Source organism: Lycorma delicatula, chromosome 7 (genome assembly GCF_047948215.1).
Source record: "Lycorma delicatula isolate Av1 chromosome 7, ASM4794821v1, whole genome shotgun sequence".
Taxonomy (NCBI): domain Eukaryota; kingdom Metazoa; phylum Arthropoda; class Insecta; order Hemiptera; family Fulgoridae; genus Lycorma; species Lycorma delicatula.
In genome coordinates, this window is record NC_134461.1 from 33,729,953 (window position 1) to 33,751,781 (window position 21,829).

At 28.8% G+C, this 21,829-nt stretch overlaps 1 protein-coding gene across 1 annotated transcript in view; it reads left to right on the forward strand.

Moving 5' to 3' along the window:
- Window positions 1-18,215, forward strand: part of RSG7 (Regulator of G-protein signaling 7) — a 72,290-nt gene extending 54,075 nt beyond the window's left edge. Inside the window, exon 13 of the mRNA XM_075371378.1 lies at window positions 17,979-18,215. Coding sequence (XP_075227493.1) covers window positions 17,979-18,191 — 213 coding nt within the window. The 3' untranslated portion in view covers window positions 18,192-18,215. The remainder of the gene's footprint in view (window positions 1-17,978) is intronic.
- The last annotated feature ends 3,614 nt before the right edge of the window (window positions 18,216-21,829 follow it).

Here is a 21,829-nt window from a genome sequence, read left to right on the forward strand (position 1 = left end):
ACACCCTCAACCAGATCAGAGGCAAACCGTCGTGTACTATTCCACACCACGGTCGAGTACTCCAAGCGACTACTCACCAAAGACTTGTACAGCAGGTTACAAGTGGAAATATTGCTAAACCGTCCACAAATCCAAAGGACAAGACCCAGGTCCCGGCGTGCTTTACTGACAATCCGAGCAACATATTCGTGAAAATACAACTTCGCGTCAAATAAAACCCCGAGGTCCTCAACCAATGTCTCAGCGACAATAACGTGCGTACCAATCCTATAGCTGAAAACAGAGCTCGACGTCTTACGAGACAAAGTCAAATGTTTGGTCTTCCGAAAATTCAAGGGCATACAATTGCGGTCAGCCCACTCAACAACCTTGTTAATATTCAATTGTAGCAACAGGTGATCCCATACTATTTCTGATCGGACAATATATTTTGACGTTATCCGCAAACATCTGAAAATTGCACGTCAAAAGATGCCCGATATCATTTATAAAAATAATAAAAAGAAGGGGACCCAAAACAGAGCCTTGCGGCACTCCAGACATAGCCAAGAAGGATTCCTCAGACATCTGTCCACCAAAACGAACCGCAAAACGCCTGTCACAAAGATAAGAAGATAGCCAATCATTAAAACGATCGCTGAAGCCGAAGCCCTTGGTCTTTGTTAACAACAAATGATGGGGTATCTTGTCAAAAGCTTTGGTAAAATCAAAATATATCACATCTACTTGACCCCTATGCTCAATTGCATTAACTGAATCCTGCAAAAAGGCGGCCAAATTAGAAGCTGGTGAACGACCTTTAATAAATCCATGCTGAAATGACGACAACATCGGGAGAACATGGTCATAAACATGTCTAAATAGAATCCTCTCGAAGACTTTGGAAAAAGTACCGATGATAGAAATAGGCCTGAAATTATCCAGGGAAGGGACACCAGGCTTAGGTATAGGAGTAACAACTGCGTGTTTCCATAGGGACGGAAAAGAAGAAGACGACAAGCTCCAATTAAACAGGGAAGCAAGGATAGGAGAAACAATCTCATTCAAACCTTTGATAACAAACGCAGGAATCCGATCCAAGCCGACCGCCGATCTAGCGTTAAGAATTCCTATAGCACCGGATACGTCAGAAGATGAAACCATCGGAATGTCAAGAATCCGATGGTTGTTGATACAGGCGCCACCAGACGTAGTCTGCGTAGGAAAGTCCTGGTATACTGATTGAAAATATTCACCAAAATACTGACAACTCAACCGAGGATCAGAAATAGTCCGCCCATCGACAGTAGGGGCTGGAGAACTTACATAGTTAGACTTCTGTCGAGAAATATATTTCCAAAAATTCCTCGGATTAGAACAAAGGTCAGATTCACACTTCCGAGCCCAAACCACTCTGGCATCCGCTATCGCATACTTAACATCTCTACGCAGCCGAGAAAACAAGAAATAATCATCCGACAGACCAGAAGATTTAAACCTGCGATGAGCAGCCTTCTTCCTCTTGAGAAGATTAACAATGTTCCTATTGAACCAAGGTGGAAATTTGGTTGACTTAGGACGAAATGCAGGAACATGTTTATCAATCGCTGCAGTAATTATCTTCTGTAAACCCAGAACCGATTCCTCCAAATCGACGGTCAAGAGAACATTACACCAATCAGCAAACCTCACATCGTCATACAACGCACGAAAGTCACCACGATCATAGCGAAAAACCAGGCCCGTTTCCGCCACATCAACGGTTGCGACTTCAAGGAACCCAATTTCAAACGGAGGATGGAACTTATCAGGGCAAACAAGAGCCTCAGCAGCTCTAGTGAAAATCCTGCAGTTAGTAAAAATTAAATCCAAACCATTATTACAGAAGGAAGGATCCGTTGATTCATGTGTAAAAACGTCCAAGTTCATCATGTCAACAAAATCAAAAACCGATCGTGCTTTACATTTAGCATAAAACCCAATATTTGCAGGAAGACTTCTAGTAGACCAGCACACTCCAGATACATTAAAATCGCCTACAATACAAATATCAAAACTTAAAATATCTACGTGCCTATACAGAAAATCAAAATATTGGTCGAGGAGAATTGAAGCTAAAAACGGAGCAACATACATAACACAAACCAACAAATTCTTCATGCCTGGTCGAATTAGCTCAACCCATACAGCCTCAGGATACGCCTCGAGGTCCTTCCTCCTCATACACCTAATGCTTGATTTTACAAGAATAGCTGAACCACCACCACGCTGAAGCAAAGTAGCAGCATAATCCCGGTCAGCCCGAAAAACATGGTAACAGTCTGGAAACAGATTGACATCACAGTGCTCATCACTAAGCCAAGTCTCAGTCAAGGCAACCACGTCGAAGTGAAAATCAATCAAGGACGCGAAAATTTCATCCTGCTTAGTCCTCAAACCACGAACATTCTGGTAGATCATCCTCAATTTACCCATCGCTACCGAGCTGCAATCCATCCTCCCGTGAACCTTTTTCTACAAACACTGCATCAGGCCTCAACGGACCATAAAATGGAGCCAACAGCGTACCAACAGGCCAGATCTCAGGACGAACTAAGCTGTCAAAATACGAAGCACAAACTTCAATTCGAAACGAGCTATACGACTCGTACCTAGTCTTCAGACGAATACACTGAAGATGTTGAAAGTTGTGTCCCCCAAGCAACTTGGTGATATCACCAACCCCGGTTGAAGAGTTAAACCTCGAAACAAAAAGAGCTTTAGTCCTGGGCTTAACCAAATCACAGCATACGTCGCCTTTCCCAAAAACAGCATTTCGAGACCTCACCCCTTTCTTAGGGTTAGACGGAGCAATGGAACCCTCAAGAAAAGACTTCACTTTGGGGCCTTTACGCTTCTCAGAACCAACAACAGTCCAAACAGATTTCTTAGCCACATCATGGGAGGCTGCAGTCAAAACATCATTCACAGGGTTAGCGGATTTATTTACAGCGTCAACTGTAGCAGAAGTAAGTCCCTCAGCATTTTTGTAACCCACATGCGAAGCGTTTCCGGATGACCTCACTGCATCCTGAATACACCCATCATCAAAACTCCGCACTCGTGTCATGTTGCTATTCCTCTTAGCCGCATTGAATACAGAAGTAGCACAGTGAGATGGCAAGGAGAGGTTAATATCACATCACCACAACGAGGTCTAACTGGATCAGGAATAAGGTTAGCAGGCGAAAGAGAAGAAGAACCAGAGGAAAGAACATCCCTGTGTAAATTTCCACCTTGAACAACCATGCCAGACACGACTACACCTCTTATTTCGCTAATCGAGGACTTCAATTCAGAATTCTCATATCGAAGACGTTTAAGTTCAAACCTTATATCATTAAGTTCAGACTGGAGGGCACGAATTATTTCCAGAACTCCCTCGTCAACAGCAGACCGCAGAGATTGAAGCAAATCCTTATCCGCAATGATATCGCTCTGCTTATAACAGCTATCACAAACCACCTTGGGTGGATTCATTGAAAGACCCGTATCATTCAAAATACATGCAACACCCTTAACAGACAGCATATCTCCCCGAATAGAACCACCAGCAGTGCCATTATCAGATTCAACATTGTGTCCAACAGAAGTGTTATCATCGATAATGACGTGTTTCTTTATGCAAGAGCCACATTTAAAATTCTTGCTCTGAGAATACAATCTAACCTCCTCCGCCGAAAGTCCCAAACATTTTTGATGACACCAAACTGTGCACACCACACAACGAAAATACTTCTGTTTCCCAAAGAAAATCTCATCACATTGAGGACAACGATCTGTGCTGCCCGGCATCGTGAACAACGTATGAACCAGAAAATTAAAGAAAATCACTTAAAAGAGGTAAAAGGCCCAGATTTTACACTTCCATACTTTTGCAAAATAATAAAGAGAAATAACAAAAAAAAAATAAAAAAAAATAAATAAATGTAAACAAACAGATAAACAGTCCTTAGCAACCAGAAAAACCCTCAAAATATCGTAAAGAATGTTCTTAATAATAGCAATAATAACAATAACAATAACAATAATAATAATAATAAATAGTGCTTCACCAGTCTATGCTATCATTAGATAACAAATATTTGAAATAAAATAATTAATTCCTCTATCCAATTCTTATCACCGAACGAAACAAAATTATAATAGTCGATGGTATCTGAAACCGCCACTGACAGTCAACTATAGACTTTATTGCCAATAAAAGCCGTAAAGCTAAAAAACTTAATAAAAAGGTAAGTCCGTTTTCCAAAATCAGTCTAAAATAAAAAAACAAATCCAATTATATTTCACTAACAATTGCCAATCCTACAGACCAGATAGATTAATCGAACACCAATAAAAAACCAAAATAAGAACAGAGCGCACAGAAGTACGTCCGTACTCAGCAGACCTCTAACTCCAACTCAAATAATAATAATAATAATAATAATTTAATAACAAAGTTTTGCATTCTCGTACATATTTATTTATACACATTATTTATTTTTGAAAGTCATACATTCTGTTAATACATTAGCAGAGTGTATGAGCTTCAATAAAACAAGCTATGTTGTAAAAACAGTTTATATAAGTAAAATCCTCCTATATGCAAAAAGAGATCAAATTTCAAGTTTGCAAGTTTGTATGTTTTACAAAACCAGTTATTCTTTAAATTATATTACTGCATTATAGCCGACTATTTTATTTAGTTATAGCAAAGAGTTTTTCTTATCCGGCTTACCACTCTATAGCAACCAGACTTGGGTCTGGTACACCTAAGTACATTCATCACGTCCAATTCAGATTTAAAAAAAATTAACATCATTATTTGAATTTGAACTCAGATCTTTCAGTATTACACAACACTATCATAACATTAACAGTGTTAAGAGTTAGATAATTATAGTTGAATTAAATAAAATGTTTTAAAATCAATGATAAATGAATTATGTTGCTTAATTTATCATATTTTTAAGTTTTGTTCTGCTGCTTAATTGAATAATCAGTCTCACTATTAACAAAATTGTGGTTGTCAAAAAATAAAGTATTAGGTTTTTTATTAAAAATGATTTGATTTCTAAAATGTTCTTGTTATTACTTTAATGATCCAAATTTTATATGACATTTGAAAAATATTTACTTTAAATTTTGCAATTTAAAATTATTTTACAGTTTAGATAATACACATTTACTGGATTATAAAATTGTAATCCAACATATACATATCATGTTATGTTTAATTAAAGATAAAATATAAGTATTTTCAAAAAATTTAATATATATGTATTTTTAGTAATGTTTATGTATTATATTAATTTGTACATTTAAGATTCTTAAAAGTTAATTATAATGTATTAATTTTAAAGAAACTCAACCTTTTGTTAAAAAAACGTTTTCTTAAATTTATATTATTTAATTTAATTCGGTGGTTTATTATTTTTATATATTAATTGTATAGAAATAATTTATTTTAATTATACGTGTGTTTTCATTATTTTAGTGTGTTTTTAACAGTTACTGAGTATTATACAAGTACTTACAGGCAAAATAACTCAGAATTTCTTGATTACGGTGGGTAAAACTGTGGCTGTAGTTAATTTATGTACTGATTAAGATCTGATTAGGTAACTGTATTGACATCATAGTTGGTATACTGTAGGCTTATACAAACAATAACATGGAGTACAGGTGATGCAACAAATCTTGGTGCTTGGTGTCATGGTAGTGAGACTGCCACAATTCAAATCATTCTGTTATCCTTTTAGCATAACGTTTGCTTCATTAGCTAACAGTGAATGGGCCTTTGTCCTTCATAAGATGTATTGTGGTGTTAGTATTAGATCGCAGAACACATTTTTTTTTTTTTTTTAATAATTTTAATCACCTCAATGTATAGTTAATATTTTGAACATTATTATTACATTTATAAATTTAATTTGATTTATATATAATTATATAATAATGTATATTACTATACATTATTATTATGAATATTATTATAAATAATAATCCATCATTTTCAGTTCCCTTTAATCCAAGTTTCCTCAGATTGGACCTTCTACAAAATTTCTCTACTGCCTTGATCCATAATCATCTCTCTTCCATTACTCTCACCACATCCCCTTTCTTCCACACTTTCTCCATCACCATATTTATCCATTTCATTGTGGTCTACCCTTTGTTCTTCTACCTGTTTCCTCTGCAAGCATCATCCTGTTTGGTGATCTTTCCTCATCTATCCTTTCAAATATGTCTAAACCACCTGAGTTGATCTTCCAGTTGCCTCAACAAGGCTTCCAAATTTCAGTTTCTCTCTTATCATACTGCTCCTTATCCTATTCCTTCTTGTTTTCCCTAACATACTTTCTTAAATTTCATTTCTGCTGTCTGTACTCAACCCTCCATTTTTTTGACACCTGTCCAGGTTTTTGTCGGGAAGATAAGAATTGGCGCAAAGTATGCTTTATACATAACTCTCTTAAATGAGCACATCGTAAATAATATTTCTTAATATTATTCTAAGAAAGGTGACTCCTTTCCTGAGTTATAATACTTGGCTTGTCCTTGTTTATTTTTAAAATAAATAAAATCACGATAGATTATAAACTATATTTATATATGTTAGATAATTATAATGTTCATTAATTTATCATTTGGTGTTTGTCTGCTGACATAATTATAATACTTGAGAATGGCCTTCATTTTTATAACATTTAAAAATATACCATAACATTTCTTTTTATGGTAAAATATTTATCATTTATAAACTACAAACAGCAGAATTAAAATATTTAAAATTAATCCGTAATACCATCTAGTAACATAAATAATAAGTTGTGTGTACAAGGAAGTAATTTGTTTCTACACGTGAAAACTAAACTGAATGTTTTCAGTTGTAATAATAGACAACGTACTAGCTGTTGTAGATCAAGCTTCAAGATTTATTGCAGGAGCTATACTTGTCAACTTACTCTAGTCAATGGATTCAATGAAGTCAAATTTATTACATTTTAGATTATTATTTAAGTGTAGATCTTTTCTTTTTTTTATCTGTCTGGAGAATCCTATAGTATTACGTTTATCTTTTAGTACTATTGAATTATTTATTATTAGAAAATAAATATATACGATCTAGTTTTGAATGAATTATTAATCTTCTCCATCTCTTAAAATATTGTGCTATATGATTAAAAAAAAACTTACATATAACAGAACTCTATTTCAATATTTATTTAACTTTTTATATATTTTGGTATACTTAGCATTGGAATTAATGAAATCTATGATAAAAACTACTATTCTGATATAATTCAGTAAGACTTACAGGTTTGGTTGACTTAAGAGTGCAAGTGTGTTGGTTTTTTATTTATGTAATTTAATAGTATGTAAAAATTGTCACTGCTTTTAGCTTTCTGTCCTTACAATTTTACATAAAATAACATTCATTTTTTGTTGTTCTATAAAATATGAATTATCTTTAGAATAAACTAATTCTCACTGTTCACTAAAATTAACTACTCTGAAGTCCCTATGCTGAATGGCATGATCAGTAGTCTCTATGTATTGTACAGTTGTAGATGATTTATTCATAATAAAATCATGTTCTTAAGTTGCATTGTATTTTGATACAAGATCCAGATGCCTTTTCCTAAGATACGTTGAGATTAGTAATGAAATTGAATAATTTTCATTAAATGCAAGAAACACAAAATATGTTCGGTAGAGTTAAATGTGGAAATGGTAAGTGAAATCAGAGTTTAGTAATTACCGTACTATAAGAAATTAACAAGGTGATTATCAGTTGAAATCTCTACATTTGAAAGAACTGTTCCATTTGTTATTTCAAAGAATTATTAAGTTTTTAATCATGTTAAATTCAAATTATACATATCTTCTGAAATGAATAACATTTTATTGTTGACAATTTGTGCATGAAGAGATTCATGTTTTAGATTTGTTATTGCCAGTATATGATGGCAGTTCTGTTTCTGTAGCCATGTGAGTAGTCAATGAATAGAATTTTAAATATAAAAAATTCCCATAACGTATATCATGAAGTACTTGCAAATGAAAGAAGTAAGGTATCTGTTGTTCAATAATAAAAAGAGTTTTTTAAAATTATAATTTTTTTGAGGTAATTATAATTGGAGAGTAATAAATTTATCATTTATTTTGTACAGTAATTGCTTCCATTGAAGAGAGCAAAAAAATGAATTCTAACGCGACCAAGTTGCATTCTGTATGGGAAATCCTGTGTTTTTGTTCCTTCTCTCTCTTAATCCAATCCTTTACAGCTTTCTGATTTTGTTACATATATTGTTATTCAGTAATATTTATTTTAGGCAAATATTGAATACATACCACAAAACATTTATCAAAAAATAAATCAACGGCATGTTTGTTGTACTTCTGAAGGTTTACTGCTATTAAATTATTGATTCGTTATTTATTTTAAATTTATTCTTTCATTTGTATTTTGTTTTCTTCTTTGTATATTTATATAACAATTCAATAATGTGCTTATGTAAGTTATATGTAATTTTTTTTTTATTTAGACAAAGAAATCTGAAACCCAAAGTATGTTCATTAAGTAATTTAAAAATAAGATGGTATAGTTACATTTTTTTCATTTAACTGGTTTGATGCAGCTCTCCAAAATTCCCTATCTAGAGTTACATAAATTAGTTTGTGGTGTGTGTTACCATGTAACTAATAGTTTTAAAACTAAATGTAATTTTTGGTATATCACATTTACCAATTCTTAGTTTGAATAAGATACAACTGATAAAATAATGTTGGTAACATTAATTCATTATATAAAAATCATCATTGATTGGGTGCTGTGCTCTTTGTTAACATTATGCAACTAATATCTTTGTAACAATCATTACTGTACACTGAAAACTGTAGACTCTTAATTTTTTAATATTCAGTACGGCTCTGATAAGATGTAAGGGACCAATCATATTTTCTCATTATAGCCAAATGCTAACTTTCCGAGTGAGCCTTCTCACACCAATAAATTCTTATAATTATCTGACGTATAAGAGATTAATTTGTGACTTGTAGCCCTTTCATCATATCCACTTAATTATTTTTTTATTTTAGATTTAATATATGTATTATTCTTTGACAGCTAAAGAATATCGTTGTAAATAATAGTAGTAATAATAATCATCCAATTAAACGGGAAAATAAACCAATCTAGACATTTCTACTAACACAATCTATACAATATATTAATTTAAAATTTCTTCATTTGAATTTTAATGCTATGTTGATTTATAGGATAGATCTCTTTTTATTTATACTTTGAAATGTGGCATCATCTAAATCATTTTTCTTACGTAGCCTCTTGTTTTTTTATATTTTCCTAATTCATTACAGCCTTTACAATTTTGAATTGTTAGTTAAGAATAATTAAAGTTTTTAAATAATCTATCTTAATTTTTTAAAAGTTAATTTTTGAAATCTTAAGTATAGTGTCAAAAAGTAGAGTATTCAAGCTTTAATTTTTTTTTATTCGTCTCTGAGCCTCTTGGTTGCAAAATTAAAGTATTTGAATACAATTATTTTTTATCATAAACTATAGGTGTCCTTTTCATTTTTTTTACTAGTATAATAGGTATTTAATTTTAGTTTGAAATATCAGGGAAAAATAATTTTTTGCCTTTTTTTTTAATCAGCCAATGTCTTCCTAGACCGCCTGAACGCTCCCAATTTTCTGTGGGCCTTCTACCGCCCCCCCTGAAGGCCACTAGCACCCACAAGGGGGCATTATCGCCCACCTTGAGAATGAATGGTCTACACTTATCAAACTCTGGTTTAAATTTTTGGCAAGAGTCTATTTTTTTATGTATTATATTATTAATTTCATTCTTCTCATTAAAATGCAACTATAGCATGTTCAAGTTTGTATTAAAATAAAAAGTAAAGAAATTTAATTAGCTCATAAAAAGAGGCTGTTTTTTTTATATTACTCTTGCTTATATCATCATATGTCAAAATAGGAGTTACACTACTAGTGGAATATACAAAACTTTATCACCGCTGATCAATCTTTCTTACTAGTCATTAATTCTTTTTCATACTTAATTTATATTGTTTTCAAAAACTATATTAGTACAAATCTTATTTTAATATGAGTATGATTATTTTTAAAATTGAGTGATTTTGAGTATGAGCCCAAGATTATATATATAAATGTATGTATACATTTTTTTTTAATTTATAAGTAATAACTTAATAAAGCCTATTGAGTTAATTTTTTACTCATCAAAAGCATATTACAGTTCATATACATAAAAGTTAATTTTAATTTTTAAGTTGTTTTTGAAGTGCCAAAGAAAATTGAGTCATGTAATCTGAAATATTTACCTTAATCTAAAATGTTTTTGTTACTTATCAGTATGCATGTATATGAATGAGTGTTGTGTGTGTATATATATTAGTAATGACTTCGGTTGTTTAAAAATATAATTATTTAATTAAATTTTTTTTAATGTCTGTAAAAAAGAAAATTTGTCATAAATTTTAATAAACGTAATAGTGTTTTGTTATAAAGAAAAAACTTTAATCATATTAAAGTAAGTTCTATATAATACAGTATTAATAAATATTGCATTTATTTTTAATACAGAAATTACATTAATTGTAAGAACATTTGTAAAAATGTACCATTTAAATTACCTTCTTTTTGTGGATATATATGTGTGTGCTTGTATACTAGGGTTAGATCCAGATTACTGGTATAAGGCTATAGGTCTGGTTCCTGTATTGGTTTATAAAAAATCAAAATGAAATTGTTTTTATTTCATTTAGAAAATGAAAAAATCAATATATATATTAAAAACTTTTATGTGTGTGTGTATATATATACATATACACACACACACAAGTTTTTTATGAAAAGAAATATATATAAATGGAATATCTATGAACTGTAGAAAACTCAGTAAAATATTAAATTTAAATACTGTATTAACCAATTTATACTCTCTTTAACTCAGTTTTTTTATTGAGTTACATATTTAAAACATTCATTTTTTGTTTATGAATAAATTTTTTTATAATTGATGGTGCTGACCTGATTAATTTTGAATTTATAATTTTCATATATCATGCATCGCTAAATAAAAAATTTGTCTTCGAAGAGTTAACTTACATTAATGGAACAATTTTTTATATAATTTAAAATTATGTTTTCTGCAGTATTGACAATTCATGTCAATTTAGTTGAAAAAGTATTTGGAAATTATGGAAAACTATATATTCCAAGTACTATAATTTCAATGTATCATAACTGGTTAAGAACAAAAAAAATTATTGTTTGAGTATGTTTATGTTATTTATCATTTAAACTATTTAGAAAGATTTTTTAAATTGATAATTGCCTTCAGTATATCAGCCATTTAAAATTAAAAACCTCTGCTCTCAATAAGGTAGGTTTTTTCTGCATTGACATATATTTTAATGATATTGTTTCAAATACATAAACAATTCATTTAAATTTTTACTTTATCAAGCAAAGTAGTAATAATAAAAAAATGTTTTCAAAGTATAATATATTTTCTTAAATTTTTAAATTTACATGATACATTACAACTATCATGCAGTTGTAGATTAATGTTTTTACCTGTCTACCTATCGTCATTAGTTGTATTAGATTAATTTTAAAAAAAAGATAGGGTTTTTTAATAATTTTATGTTACTGACTTGGTAACTTCTGACTCTTACTTGATGAAATAGTTATTACTATGAAAGTGACTAGCAAGAATTATAAGAAAAAGTTTTAATATAATTGATAAACAACAATAAATAAAGTATAATTTGTTGCACTTCTTATGGAAATTTCTGGATCTACCCATACTGTACAACATAAACTTAGAAAATATGTGTGCATGTGTAATTAATATATTAAAAAAAATGAAAAATACATTTTTAATCCAGCAAATTATTAAATTTTTTTTAAAATTTTTTTGGTTAATTTATTTTATTTCTTATAAAAATCTGAAATATTAAATTACAACTAAAAATTAATATAACATAGATCTATTATTTTATTTTAGTAATAAATTTTATTTTTATTTCTTTATATTAATAATCTAAAAAAAAAAAAAAATAATAATCTATTATTCTATAATCTGTATTATGAATAGTTCACAGTATTTTTGAAAAAATTTACTGTCAAAATTCTATTCTGTCCTATTTATGTGTTCTATTGTATTATTATTTATTAAAAATTGAGTTATGTAATTATTAATATTATATATTTACATATATATCATCTAATGCGGGTAATTCTGCCTTTAAGAATTAAATAATTTATTGAACCAATGCTATATAAATATATGTATATTACTTTTTTTCTTTTTTTTAATAAAGCAATTGTGATGTAATTGTATTTGTAGAGCTCCTCATTTATAATAATTTTGTAACTATGTAATTAATTATTCAGTTGTATTATATTCCACTTTTTATTTAATTATATAAAAGCACTGCCATTAATCAATAATTAATTTCAGATACATTTATCTCTCATTTTTATTTTTTTACTATTGTATCGTAAATCATGATTAAGAATTAATTAGTCTACAAGATGATTGGAAACTGAAAAGATAGTTATATTTCAATCTTCTATCGCTGATTTGTGAATTACAACGGGGTTTCGTTATGTAAAAAAAAACAACACATTTTATTAATTAATTATTAAATATTTTATTCATAAAAATGATCAGTTCTAATATAGAATTCAGTTTATATAAAAAATGTTTTATGTTTTGATTTGATTTTCTTGATTTTTTACATTTGGAAAAAATAAAAAATGAAGATTTTTTTTACTTGTCATCTGCCTTTATAATATTTAAACAGTAACCAAGTGTGATTTTATTAACACCTTAAATTATGGCCTATCAGTTGATGTGGTAGGCAGCACTAGTATATGTAAGAAGCTAAACTTACCAATATTTGATTGTATTACTACTTATATCACAGTAATTTCATTATATAAGAAGTATGTTATATCAAATTATTACCAAAAGGATTTTCTTTGAGTAAATAATAAAAATATTTTGTTTTTTTCATAATTGCCTAAATCATCTAAAATTTAAGAATTCTTTCTAAAATCATGACTTCATTAGCAGTTTTTTTATTTTTATTTGATCAGTTCAATTAATGTTAAAGAAAAACCTTTTTATATAATGTAAAATTTCATGATTATTATGATTCCAAGGCCTAAATTTCTTTTTAGGTATTCTGTTGTGGTAGGTTATTTATTTTATGCATATTACAATTTTCTCAAAAATTTAAAAATATATTATATATTTTTTCTTTTTTTTTTAATATAAATATTTTTTTTATTTTTATTTTTTTTTTTAATATAAAAATATATTATATATTACAATATTTCTAAAAATTAGAATGATGATTAAAATTAAAGTATCTATACTTTTTCCCTATTGAGTAGTGTATTACTGTATTGAGTAGTATTACTGATAATTAATCAGAGGAAGGGATACATTAATTTGTTGATTTATCCTCTCTATCAGAGTTTTTTTAATGGTTGATGGACATAAAGTAACTTGTGATTGAACCAACAATAGTCTGTTGCTTTTTTTGAGGGAGCATTGATTTTCATTATACAGCTAATTCTTGTGATTAGAGTATTTATTAACTTTTGTATTATGATGGTGTTGGCTTGGTAATGTGCTACATTATATTCAGCTCATTGAAGAAGGCAGTGGGGAAAACAATTCATCGTTGACTGTAAGTTTGGCATGAGAAGCTGATTATTTGTAAAAATGGATGCGAGACATTGCAGGTTGTTTAAAAAAAAAAAATAGTTTCTTTATACAATTCATTTTTAACCATTATTGTCCATTTGAACATTAAATGTATTATATAATGTATTTTTCTGGTTAATACTACGTACCAAACAATTATTCAATTTGATTTTAAAATATGTCTTGTTTTTTATATTTTTATTTTTTTTATAGTCAAAAAAATTATTTTCTTATTGAATGAGTTTATTATAAGTTTAAAAATATTTACTAAAAAAACACCAAAAAAATGCTACTTTAATTTAGGTTACAAAATGTATTATTGAGGAGCAAAATAATAATAATAATAATAAAAATGATGATTAAACAGATGATAATGCTATAAAGTGTATTATTATTAAATTAGTATTGTAGTTATTGAGTCATTGTATAATATTATCATTAATTAGTATTACCAGTGTGATGTCATCCTGAGATGTGAATCATATTTATTATTTCTTTGTAATATACTATACATTTATAGATTTAAACGTATTAATAAATGTTTTAAAATTAATTTGTTGTTTATTTAGAGGAAAAGCTGTTATAATTATATTTAAAAAGGAAAAAAAATATGTGTAGTTAATGTAATTGTAATAATGGTAATAATATAGAAATTGATTTTGAGATGTCTTGTCTAATAAATTAACAATAATTGATAATAATATATGAGGTAGTTTTTTATTTGATAATAATTTATTATTGTTATTTATTTATTATTAGCAGCATGCACAAAATTTCATGTTGTGAAAGGTTATATATAATAATTTATGTATGAAATTTAGTCTTAATATTGTGATCAATCTGATTGTGTGGAATAAATACATTGAAAATTTTTCTTTTTCAATTTCTTATGACTTGTTTTATATGTATTTAATAAATTTATCTTTGGGTTATTCACTTCACAGTGGAAATATTGTGTTTCACATTGTGAAGATCTTTTGTAACATGATTTAGGTAGAAAACAGGGTTGTATTATGCTAATATGTAATTACAAGCAAACCTGTGCAAAAATTTTACTGATTGCCTATGTTTAGTTTAAGTAACTTTTGAGTTTTTTTGTTAATGATATCTCCACACATGTGTGAAACTTGGAAATGGAATTTTGTAGCATTTTCATAATGCCATGCTTGACTGGGATTCAAACCCAGGATCTCCAGATGAAAGGTTGAGATGCCACCATTCTGCCACAGAGATCGGCAGTTTGATGTGAGTGATTGGTATAAAATTATATAAAAATTGGTATAAAATTAAAAACAAACCGTGTCAACTACAGTAATAATTTATTCTAAATAGAGGAAAGTGAGTATAATGATTAAAATGTTACAATAACAAACTATACAGAACTTAAGAAATCATAAAAAATACAGATGCTACAAAATATTAGTACGTTTGTAGGCACATTCATAAACATTAGTTAGTATGAAAACCACAGCTTTAAAATGTTTGAAATATGCACATATACAATGATTGAAATGTTACAAAAAGAAACTAAATATTAGAAAACATGAAAATACAGCTGCTACAAAATACTAATACTGCTTTTGGTTGTATCACAACCAGATGGTGGTGATTGGACATATCAATGAGCCAGTGAAACAAATTTGAATTTTAACTAATCTTTTTGCACTTTCAACACTTTTTCACTTTCTTTTTCATCCATGTGTGTTTGATGCACACCTATTGTTTGGAGGGGGGGGGTGTAAATTAGCTATACCACATTTATGGGTGTTTGTGTTAATTGATATCTTATAAATGGCGCAAAATCATTCCTTAGCATATTATATTTAGAGAGATAGAAAGATTGATCCGACTAAGGCAATTAAGATACTTGGGTAATCTCATTTTATCAGATGGAAAGTGTAAGAAAGATGTATGCTCTCGGATCATTCAGGCCGCAGAAGAAAATTTGATTGTTGTCTTAAGTTTATATCAGTCATAGCAAAAAAAGCTTTAAAAAAAAAATTGGTCTCGAATATTGCTACATATACCGTGAAACTTTGACACAGCCGAAGGCAGAAAAGGCAAGACCAAACATCTTCAAAATGTGGTGTTTGTAACAAGTTCTCAATGTAAGATTACAAATGACAGTCAATAGAATAATAGAAGAAAACAGCACTTTTATACAGGGTGTCCCATATAAAAAACGCAACCCAACCTTATATTGGTAGGTATTGAAATAATAAAAAGGCATGTATAAATGTAAATGTCATTTTTATTATTACCATCCATTACCTTACATTTAGAGTAAATGTTGGAAGTGGCCGCCATCTTCTTGAATACAAGCTTAAATTATTTTTACAGCGTTTCTTGCAACTTTTTTTCAAAGTTTGTGGCTGGATATTTAATACAGCTTGTTCAATATTGACTTTCAAGTGTTCGTGGTTTGTTGCTGTAGGATTTTTCTTTGAGGTAACCCCATAGAAAAAAATCCGCCGCAGTCAAATCTGGAGATCTTGGTGGCCACAAGCCTCGACCGATAATACGATTACCAAAGAATTCCTCAACGAAATCAGAAGTTGAACCTGCGTAGTACGATGTCGCATCGTCGATCAGTCAGTCAATCTTCTGTAGTTAAAACACTTTAGATAATGTTTTAACACATCTACTACATAACTTTTACCAATGATAGAGATTTTTTCAAATTACAAATTTTTATAGTGACATCTCCATATCCGTACTTGTAAATATACAAAGTTTGTATGTTTTTAATTTTTTACAGTAGATTTTTTGTTAGGATGTTACCAACTCTTGATATCTGTCTTAATGTGTAAATTTTTTGCACTGTTTAGATCTGGCACCCAGTCAATTATGTAGTTTTGTATTTATCAAGTTAAAATCAACTTAAGAAAGATTTGTGACGGTTGGTAAAGAGGTTGATATCTTGTATGGTTCATATAATTTTTACTAATATTTTGAGTGTGAATGAGTAGTGGTAAAGTTTGCTCAGAAATAAGATTCAGCATTGTTTCTAGCAGCATAATCAGTTTTTATTGTGGATACAAAGATACGAACTGGAAGCCAATCATCTCTATGAACCAAGGTCAGTAAAAAGCATGTTTAGTTCAAATATTAGAGAAGGGTTCTTTTTGTTTTCTTCACTTTTGTAATATTGTGTCCCATGAATTTTTTTCTACCTACAGTCAACAAAGAATACTATTTGGACATTTTGTACCAGATTCATGAAGCTATCAGTGGAAAAGAAAGGGTAATTAATGAAAATTTAATAACATAATGTGCCAATTCAATTGTATTAAATCTTTTTATCAAAATATGGAATTTTTTACAAAAAATATCTCGGTCACTTTTTTTCCAAATGAGCCCAGCAACTCTTTTCTTTTCCGAAGAATGAACAAAAATTAAAAAGTTATATTCTAACACTCTGTACAAATATTCCTAAGTAAATTGAAGGCTAACTGTAAAGTGCATAACTGCAAAAACACTGAAAAGTATTTTATTTAATGAGGATTACTTTGAAGTGAGTAATATGAACACGGATTAATTAATTTATTAATTTTCCTAATGTGTACATTGCAATCTGTTCACTATTGAGCAATAAGCATCCCTCCCACAGCCCAATGAGATGAGGATAAATGCAAATGAGGTGGAGTCTTGTACAGACTCAGGTCAATCATTACTGAGATGTCACGTTAATTGAACCCCAACCACCAAAGTACACAGATATCCTCTGTCTAGTATTCAAATCCATGTAAAAACAACTAACTTTTAGTGGCATTAAAACCTCAGAACCTTCAACTTCAAAAATCAGCTAATAAAACTAGACCAGCCCAGTGGGCTTTGGATTAATGGACACTTTTTTTTATTAGTTCACCACATAAACTCAAAGCTTTTATTGTGAGAATATGAAATTAAGATTTTGTAGTGTATGAAAAATACCGTGCCTGACTAGGATTCTAACCTGGGACCTCAGATTAAAGGCAAACAAGCTACCACTATGTCACTGAAATCGAGACATTATTCACATTAAGAAACTTGTACAAAAGTTTCGTTAAACTTCCTCATATAAATTTTTTTAAATAATTTAAAGATACCATACACTGAATTCTAATAGTTACCATAATTGATATTACAAAAAAGAACATTTTTAAAATCATTTATTGTTAGTCATTTTTATTGTATATTTTTCATTTATTTTTTCAGATGGCAGACGAATGCCTAATTGCACCTCTTAGCCTTTTCCAACCAGAATTATTGGGTGTGACAGGTACAAAAATGATTACAACTCAAAAAAGATCAACTGGTGATCCACAAGATCCTCATGATGCTGATTATCTTAGAGAAACAAGTGTTAGTTATTATTATTGTTTTATAAAAACAACATGTAGGTTGAGATTTTTGGATCATAAAATATAATAAAAAAAGAAGAGATAACTTATACTCTAGAACACAAATAAAAATTTGACTAGAAATTATAGTTTCTTTTGAAAGATGCTTGTAAAACTTGATGAACTGATTCAAAACAAAATAAACAAAAAAAATTCTACATAGGCAAATTTCCTATCTTGGTTCATTTTCCATTACTCAATTTTGTGGTTTTTCAATAAAAATGTATATTTTAGTAATGATTGAGATATTAGAATGAAATTTGGTATAAATTTGCCCAAAACATCTCTACTGTAAAAAAAAAGTTTAGAATATTGGATGTAGAAATATTCATAGTTTAGAATATGATGTGAAATGATTCACATCATTTAGTGAACAAAATTATGCATTATGTGATAAAAACTGAGATAGAGCAGAAATTTTTACAGCAGGTCTGCAGTACATTTATGGAAAAATAATGTAGCCTGAAAATTATGTGCCTGTTCCTCTTCTTTCACTATTTACATTAAAAATTATTACGTATAATAAAATTCAGCGTGATGGCACAGGACCTCATGCAGGAGACCAGGTGTGCAACTATCTGTTTGAAGGCTGCTGGATTGGAAGATGAGATGATATGCTCTTTAAAAGCCGAACAGAAAGAACAAATAATTTAGCAAAATCATTTCGTATAATTGTAATTAATAATATTAATAGCTGAAAAATAATTCATTCACTAATATCTATTGTAAGTTTGCCGTGCGTCAGTGATTTTTTTTTTGTTGCTATTTTCAGTGTTTACAGACAATAACACAATATGTAGGCTACAAACACATTTATTCATTTGATACTTGCAGAATTGATAATGTGATTAAACTACATGTTTGCATAGTGATTTTCTAATAAAACAGCGCATAAAAATAATATTAGACATGCACCAATGCTAATGAATGCCAAGAACAAAAATCTTGCTATTTATAGCTATTCAGTTGATTTTCATGTACCATTTGCTTTCTTTCTCTACTTTAAGTCAACGTGCTTTGCATTTTCAATTAACCCAGTATTTAGCTCTCACTTTATTGTTTGTATTTTTTGCAAGATCGACAGATTTTAATATAAATAAAGAGAATTAATTAATTGTACCATGAACACACATTGTTAAAAGTATTAAATACAGAAACTTCAGAGAATAATGTTATAATAACTAAAATTTAAACTTATCAGTAGTAGTATTGCACAGGGAAAGAGTAGTTGGCAATTAATACACTCTAAGGAATATTTACTGTGTAATTATATTGATTTTCTGCACTACTATACTAAGTACAATAATTAATATACTACAATAAATATACTAATTTGTACAGTCATCGCAATAACTTAACATGAAATGTACAAGCAGATCTCTAGCAGTCTGTACAATCTCATTAACACATTCACTGCTTGCTTTTCATCAGTGTATTAACCCTCCTCATGCTGAATTATTTTTTTGTTTTTAACTCACTTAAGATTATAGGTTATCAACGTTTATATATGTCTTGGAATATAAAACATTGGAAAAACTCGAAAAACATGACCATGTGCTAGTATATGGTGTGCACAGGAGATGAAAAAGCACTATATGGCTATTGCATGCAATTACTAATGTAAATGATACCTTACCGATAGTCCAGACGTTTCGAAACCAAGATCATTTAAAAAAGTAGATAGTAAAATGACAACTCATACATCTGAAAAAAAAATTTTTTAAATGTTATTGCCGGTAACAAAAATTAATAAATTATGTTTATTAAATTATATGGCTATTACCCAATATTTAATATGACTAAATTATATGGCTATTGCATGCAATTTCTAACGTAAATGATACCTTACAGATAGTCTAGAGGTTTTAAAAGCAAGATCATTAAAAAAAGTAGATAGTAAAATGACAACTCATACATCTGAAAAAAAAATTAAAATAATGTTATTGCTGGAAACAAAATTTAATAAATTATGTTAATTAAATTATATAGCTATTACCCAATTTTTAATATAGCTATTAATTATAATTTAATTATATGGCTATTGCATGCAATTACTTATGTATATGATACCTTACCGATTGTCCAGAAGTTTTAAAAGCAAGATCATTTAAAAAAGTAGGTGGTAAAATGAAAATTCATACATCTGAAAAATCAAATAAAAATAATTTTATTGTTTGAAACAAAAATTAATAAATTATGTTAATTAAATTTTATGGCTATTATCCAATAATTAATATAGCTATTACATGTAATTATGAATGTAAATGATATCTTACCGATAGTCCAGATGCTATTGCATGCAATTACTAATGTAAATGATACCTTACCGATAGTCCAGACGTTTCGAAACCAAGATCATTTAAAAAAGTAGATAGTAAAATGACAACTCATACATCTGAAAAAAAAATTTAAATAATGTTATTGCCGGAATCCAAAATTAATAAATTATGTGGTTATTACCCAATATGGCTATTAAATATATGGCTAATGCATGTAATTACTAATGTAATTGATACTTTACCGATAGTCCAGAGTTTTAAAAGCAAGATCATTTAAAAAAGTAGATAGTATAATGACAACTCATACATCTGAAAAATTAAATAAAAATAATTTTATTGCTTGAAAAAAAAATTAATAAATTATGGTAATTAAATTTTATGGCTATTATCCAATAATTAATATAGCTATTACATGTAATTATGAATGTAAATGATATCTTACCGATAGTCCAGATGTTTTGAAAGCAAGATCATTTAAAAAAGTAGATAGGAAAATGACAACTCATACATCTGAAAAAAATTATAATTAATTTTATTTCTTAAAACAAAAATTAAATAAGTTTGTTAATTAAATTATATGGCTCGACTATTAATTAAAATTTAATTATATGGCTATTACATGTAATTACTAATGTAAATGATACCACCGATAGTCCAGAGGTTTTGAAAGCAAGATCATTTAATAAAGTAGATGGTAAAATGACAACTCATACATCTGAAAAAAAAATAAAAATAATTTTATTGCTTGAAACAAAAATTAATAAATTATGTTAATTAATTTATATGGCTAATATCTAATAAATAATTTGGATATTATTTATAATTTAATTATGTGGCTATTATTTATAATTTAATTATGTGGCTATTATTTATAATTTAATTATATGGCTATTACATGTAATTATTAATGTAAACTAAACCTTACCGATAGTCCAGAGGTTTTGAAAGCAAGATCATTTAAAAAAGTAGATAATAAAATGACAACTCATACATCTGAAAAAAAATTAAAAAAATGTTATTGCGGGTAACAATAATAAATAAATTATGTTTATTAAATTATATGGCTATTACCCAATATTTAATATGACTAAAATATATGGCTATTGCATGAAATTTCTAATGTGAATGATACCTTACCGATAGTCCAGAGGTTTCGAAAGCTAGATCATATAAAAAAGTAGATAGTAAAATGGCAACTCATACATCTGAAAAAAAAATTTTTAAATGTTATTGCCGGTAACAAAAATTAATAAATTATGTTAAATAAATTATATGGCTATTACTTAATAATTAATATGGCTATTAATTATAATTTAATTATATGGCTATTACATGTAATTTCTTATGTAAATGATACCTTACCGATAGTCCAGAGGTTTTGAAAGCA